This window comes from Megalobrama amblycephala, linkage group LG13, assembly GCF_018812025.1.
Source record: "Megalobrama amblycephala isolate DHTTF-2021 linkage group LG13, ASM1881202v1, whole genome shotgun sequence".
Lineage (NCBI taxonomy): Eukaryota > Metazoa > Chordata > Actinopteri > Cypriniformes > Xenocyprididae > Megalobrama > Megalobrama amblycephala.
Window position 1 is genome coordinate 16,859,652 of NC_063056.1, and position 6,668 is coordinate 16,866,319.

General features: G+C 35.7%; 2 protein-coding genes across 2 annotated transcripts; both read left to right on the forward strand.

Annotated features, from left to right (window-relative positions):
• The first annotated feature begins 397 nt into the window (after nucleotides 1-397).
• fabp4b (fatty acid binding protein 4b) lies at nucleotides 398-1,888 on the forward strand. Its single transcript, XM_048153135.1, has 4 exons — nucleotides 398-922; nucleotides 1,075-1,250; nucleotides 1,429-1,530; nucleotides 1,731-1,888. The coding sequence occupies exons 1-4, from the start codon at nucleotides 709-711 to the stop codon at nucleotides 1,782-1,784; spliced, it is 546 nt and encodes a 181-aa protein (XP_048009092.1). The 5' UTR covers nucleotides 398-708; the 3' UTR covers nucleotides 1,785-1,888.
• A 2,279-nt stretch (nucleotides 1,889-4,167) lies between these two features.
• On the forward strand, nucleotides 4,168-5,317 carry LOC125243520 (fatty acid-binding protein, adipocyte-like). Its single transcript, XM_048153245.1, has 4 exons — nucleotides 4,168-4,326; nucleotides 4,478-4,653; nucleotides 4,844-4,945; nucleotides 5,138-5,317. Exons 1-4 carry the CDS (start codon nucleotides 4,203-4,205, stop codon nucleotides 5,189-5,191), a joined length of 456 nt encoding a protein of 151 aa, XP_048009202.1. The 5' UTR covers nucleotides 4,168-4,202; the 3' UTR covers nucleotides 5,192-5,317.
• Nucleotides 5,318-6,668: the final 1,351 nt, after the last annotated feature.

A 6,668-nucleotide genomic window follows, 5' to 3' on the forward strand; every position in this document is an offset into this window, starting at 1 on the left:
TGCCCTAGAGTTGGATGGTGTTGTACATGGTTTAGATGTTGGGAGGACAATCTTGCAAAATCGCAGGAAAAAAAGTAATCATCCTACTTTTTAAGGTAACATTATTTTTGTTTGACATACATACACATCTCCAGCACTGATACTGAGTGAATAAAACAGAAACTCTATTGATGACCCTCATGTCTGACTATTACGCTCTTTAATGTCAGGATTGCAATTCTGCTGTATATTCTGTTGCAGAATTGCGTTATTATCAATCATCACCAGTAGATGTCACCGTTTCCGTTCTGCACTAAACTTAGACATCGAGAAAGAAAACATGTAGGCTATTGCATACATTACAGTCCAACTCCAAGGGTTTGTCATGTTTAGCTAAATCCTTCCTATTTATGGACTCATTAAGTGCAGATTTTGAATTATTAAAAAACTGTTAATGCTCATCAAGAACAAAGCTTCAGTTCTGCACTAGATGTGGGTCTGTCAACTCTAAACTGCATCAGGTCATTCCATAGGCTAATTCTTTAAAAACATATTGCTTAAGAAGTTGTCAAGTTAAATATATTATTATTATTAGCATAATCAACACTTTAATTATTCACTATAAGTAAACGATTTTATATGGCTTGACTTTTGACCTTCAAATGCAGCTCTATCAAGCCCTCCCCTTTCAAAACCTGTTAACCAATCAAATTCTCAAATATCACAGCAATGTTACTGATTGGTCAGCGAGTGGTAAATCTTATCCCTGCACTCTTTAAATCTCCATCTATTCTGCTCTGCGGCTTTGCAGCACTTTATGCACATATATTAAACGTCTTGTGTTGTAATTGTCCTTTCTTTCTTGTAACAATGGTTGAGCAATTTGTTGGTAAATGGAAAATGACTTCAAGTGACAATTTTGATGAATACATGAAGGCTGTAGGTAAGACTAATAGTATTATACATAAAAACTTTTTTTTTTTTTTTTTTTATTCACTTATGCCACTAGGCAACTTTTTGTCCAGTTGTAGGCCTATTACAGTCATGCACCTGTTGAAATACCAGTAATGTCATTTTCTGTGTTGCTGGTTGCAGGTGCTGGTTTTGCTTCTCGGCAAATGGCTAACCTTGCAAAACCCAGTCTGACAATTGCTTTGGATGACCAGGGGTTCATCTCTATGAAAGCTGTCACTACTTTCAAGACCCTGGAAATCAAATTCAAATTAGATGAAGAATTTGATGAGACAACAGCTGATGACAGAAAAGTGAAGGTAAGAGCATTGTAATAAATACATAAATATTAAATAATTAGAAAAAATATTAGATAAATATATACAGATATATTTTAAAAAGTTATATTTTAATATAGTATTTTTTATTATTATTATTTTTAGCCATTATTATTATTATCATTATGTGTTTTTTCATTTTTATTTATCTCTTCATCAGACTATTATGAGCCTTGCAGATGGTAAACTTATTCAAACGCAGACCTGGGAGGGGAAGACCACAATAATTGAAAGAGAGATTCAGGACTGCAAAATGACAGCGGTATGTGTACAAAGCATCTGCAATTTATACAAGCAAATGCTTTCTTTACCTATATATATAAAAATAGATTTTGAATATTACATTATTTTATTAGAAAACCATTTGATTAGGCTTTTTAGTGTTGCATCCATTGTTTAGCATGCTGTTAATCTCTCTCTCTCTTTCTCTCTCTCTCTCTCTTCTTCCATTCATCTGTACAGAAATGCACCATGGATGATGTGGTCGCTATCAGGACATATGAAAAAGATGCATGACCGGATGAACTCTGTGCTTCAAGACAGATTAAAGACTTTGTTAGATTTTAATGACTGACTCTTAGTTTGATGTGATATATGAATTGCTTTGTTGCAGTATACCCCCCCCCCCCCCTTTTTTTTTTGCTTTATAAACATAATAAAAAATAATAAAAAAGACAAAATGTCTCTTTACTCATTTATTGATTGGATATAAATGATTCTCGTTCCTATATAAGAACAAAATATGCGACTGAATAGTTGAGTATAACAATATTACACACACAGCATAACTTAACATAATTAGAATTAGATAATACTAATGTAGGCACTTTCATTACAATTTGGACACAGATAAAATGGTAATCACCAAGTTTACAAGGACTAGAGTCAGATCCAGTAAAGTTCTATAGTTATATACTTCAGGTTCTCTCCTCAGACTCTCCCTAGTGTTTTCAAAGGCAGCCAATGCAACATTACAGCTCTAGAATAAAAATGATATCAACTGCCATGAACCATGTATGCACGATGTCAGTAAAGTACAGTGCTCAGCGTAAATGATACACCCCCTTTGAAAAGTAACATTTTATACAATATCTCAATGAACACAAAAACTATTTCCAAAATGTTGACAAGATTAAGTTTAATATAACATGTTTAACTTATAACATGAAAGTAAGGTTAACAAAATATCTTAGATTGCACATTTTTCAGTTTTACTCAAATTAGGGTGATGCAAAAATGAGTACAACCCACAGCAAAAACTACTACATCTAGTACTTTGTATGGCCTCCATGATTTTTAATGACAGCACCAAGTCTTCTAGGCATGCAATGAACAAGTTGGCGACATTTTGCAACATCTATCTTTTTCCATTCTTCAAGAATGACCTCTTTTAGAGACTGGATGCTGGATGGAGAGTGATGCTCAACTTGTCTCTTCAGAATTCACCATAGGTGCTTGATTGGGTTCAGATCAGGAGCCACTGAATCACTTTCAACCTTTTCTTCTTCAGAAATCCAACAGTGGCCTTAGATGTGTGTTTAGGATCATTGTCATGTTGGAAAAGTGCACGACGACCAAGGGCACGGAGTGATGGTAGCATCTTCTCTTTCAGTATAGAGCAGTACATCTGTGAATTCATGATGCCATCAATGAAATGCAGCTCCCCGACACCAGCAGCACTCATGCAGCCCCACATAAGGACACTGACACCACCATGTTTCACTGTAGGCACCATGCATTTTTCTTTGTTTTCCTCACCTTTGCGACGGCATACAGTTTTGAAGCCATCAGTTCCAAAAACATTTATCTTGGTCTCATCACTCCAGAGTATAGAGTCCCAGTAGTCTTCATCTTTATCAGCATGGGCCCTGACAAAATCTAGACGGGCTTTTTTGCGCCTGGGCTTTAGGAGAAGCTTCTTTCGTGGACGGCATCCATGCATGCCATTCCTCTGCAGTGTACGCCGTATTGTGTCACGGGAAATAGTCAACCCAGTTTGGCTTTCTACTTCTTTAGATAACTGCAGTGAACTTGCTTGCCGATTTTCTTCAACCCTTCTCATCAGAAGACGCTCCTGTCGAGGTGTTAACTTCCATGGATGACCTGGATGTCTCTGTGAGATGGTTGCAGTTCCATCTTTTTTAAATTTTTGTACCACTTTTGCTACAGTATTCTGACTGATAAGTAAAGCTTTGCTGATCTTCTTGTAGCCTTCACCTTTCTGGTGTAAAGAAATTATTTTCTTTTTCATGTCTGGTGACATTTCTCTTCCATGTGGTGCCATTGCTGACAGCATGAAATTGGAAGGGGTTTTAACACCCTTTTATAGTCAACTGTCTGCTGGACACCTGTGTAATGAATAATTAGACTCACCTGTGGTTGAATTCTTGTTAAATTTGACATTTGTAGTCTAAAATTAAGCTTTGCTCCAGAGACTTTTAGTGGGGTGTACTCATTTTTGCATCACCCTAATTGGAGTAAAACTGAAAATTTTGTTCTCTAAGTTATATTATTAACCTTACTTTCATGTTATAAGTTAAACAGATGTTATATTAAACTTAGTCTTGCCAGGATTTTGGAAATAGTTTTTGTGTTCATTGAGATATTGTTTAAAATGTTACTTTTCAAAGGGGGTGTACTCATTTACGCTGAGCACTGTATGTGCTCAACAACATATTGTTTAAGAAGTTGTCAAGTTAAATATATAATTATTAGCATAATCAACATGTCCACTGTTATTAAGTAAATGATTTTATATGTCATGACTTTTGACCTTCAAATGCAGCTCTATCAAGCCCTCCCCTTTCAAAATCTGTTAACCAATCAAATTCTCAAATATCACAGCAATGTTACTGATTGGTCAGCGAGTGGTAAATCTTATCCCTGCACTCTTTAAATTTCCATCTATTCTGCTCTGCGCCTTTGCAGCACTTTATGCACATATTAAACGTCTTGTGTTGTAATTGTCCTTTCTTTCTTGTAACAATGGTTGAGCAATTTGTTGGTAAATGGAAAATGACTTCAAGTGACAATTTTGATGAATACATGAAGGCTGTAGGTAAGACTAATAGTATTATACATAAAAACTATGTTTTTTTTTTTTTTATTCACTTATGCCACTAGGCAACTTTTTGTCCAGTTGTAGGCCTATTACAGTCATGCACCTGTTGAAATACCAGTAATGTCATTTTCTGTGTTGCTGGTTGCAGGTGCTGGTTTTGCTTCTCGGCAAATGGCTAACCTTGCAAAACCCAGTCTGACAATTGCTTTGGATGACCAGGGGTTCATCTCTATGAAAGCTGTCACTACTTTAAAGACCCTGGAAATCAAATTCAAATTAGATGAAGAATTTGATGAGACAACAGCTGATGACAGAAAAGTGAAGGTAAGAGCACTGTAATAAATACATAAATATTAAATAATTAGAAAAAATATTAGATAAAATGTTATATTTTAATAAAGTTTTTTTAAATTATTATTTTAGCCATTATTATTATTATTATTATTATTATCATCATTATTATTATTATTATTATTATTATGTGTTTTTTCATTTTCATTTATCTCTTCATCAGACTATTCTGAGCCTTGCAGATGGTAAACTTATTCAAACGCAGACCTGGGAGGGGAAGACCACAATAATTGAAAGAGAGATTCAGGACTGCAAAATGATAGCGGTATGTGTACAAAGCATCTGCAATTTGTACAAGCAAATGCTTTCTTTACCTATATACATAAAAATAGATTTTGAATATTACATTATTTTATTAGAAAACCATTTGATTAGGCTTTTTAGTGTTGCATCCATTGTTTAGCATGCTGTTAATCTCTCTCTCTCTCTCTCTCTCTTCTTCCATTCATCTGTACAGAAATGCACCATGGATGATGTGGTCGCTATCAGGACATATGAAAAAGATGCATGACCGGATGAACTCTGTGCTTCAAGACAGATTAAAGACTTTGTTAGATTTTAATGACTGACTCTTAGTTTGATGTGATATATAAATTGCTTTGTTGCAGTATACCCCCCCCCCCCTTTTTTTTTTTTTTTGCTTTATAAACATAATAAAATAATAAAAAAGACAAAATGCCTCTTTACTCATTTATTCATTGGATATAAATGATTCTCGTTCCTATATAAGAACAAAATATGTGACTGAGGAGTTGAGTATAACAATATTACACACACAGCATAACTTAACATAATTAGAATTAGATAATACTAATGTAGGCACTTTCATTACAATTTGGACACAGATAAAATGGTAATCACCAAGTTTACAAGGACTAGAGTCAGATCCAGTAAAGTTCTATAGTTATATACTTCAGGTTCTCTCCTCAGACTCTCCCTAGTGTTTTCAAAGGCAGCCAATGTAACATTACAGCTCTAGAATAAAAATGATATCAACTGCCATGAACCATGTATGCACGATGTCAGTAAAGTACAGTGCTCAGCGTAAATGATACACCCCCTTTGAAAAGTAACATTTTATACAATATCTCAATGAACACAAAAACTATTTCCAAAATGTTGACAAGATTAAGTTTAATATAACATCTGTTTAACTTATAACATGAAAGTAAGGTTAATAATATAACTTAGATTGCACATTTTTCAGTTTTACTTAAATTAGGGTGATGCAAAAATGAGTACACCCCACAGCAAAAACTACTACATCTAGTACTTTGTATGGCCTCCATGATAATGACACACAAAGTCTTCTAGGCATGGAATGAACAAGTTGGCGACATTTTGCAACATCTATCTTTTCCCATTCTTCACGAATGACCTCTTTTAGAGACTGGATGGAGAGTGATGCTCAACTTGTCTCTTCAGAATTCCGCATAGGTGATCGCTTGGGTTCAGATCAGGAGCCACTGAATCACTTTCAACCTTTTCTTCTTCAGAAATCCAACAGTGGCCTTAGATGTGTGTTTAGGATCATTGTCATGTTGGAAAAGTGCACGACGACCAAGGGCACGGAGTGATGGTAGCATCTTCTCTTTCAGTATAGAGCAGTACATCTGTGAATTCATGATGCCATCAATGAAATGCAGCTCCCCGACACCAGCAGCACTCGTGCAGCCCCACATAAGGACACTGCCACCACCATGTTTCACTGTAGGCACCATGCTTTTTTCTTTGTTTTCCTCATCTTTGCGACAGCATGGGCCCTGACAAACTCTAGGCAGGCTCTTTTGTGCCTGGGCTTTAGGAGAGGCTTCTTTCGTGGACGGCACCCATGCATGCCATTCCTCTGCAGTGTATGCTGTATTGTGTCACGGGAAATAGTCAACCCAGTTTGGCTTTCTACTTCTTTAGATAACTGCAGTGAACTTGCATGCCGATTTTCTTCAACTCTTCTCATCAGAAGACACTCCTGTCGAGGTGTTAACTTC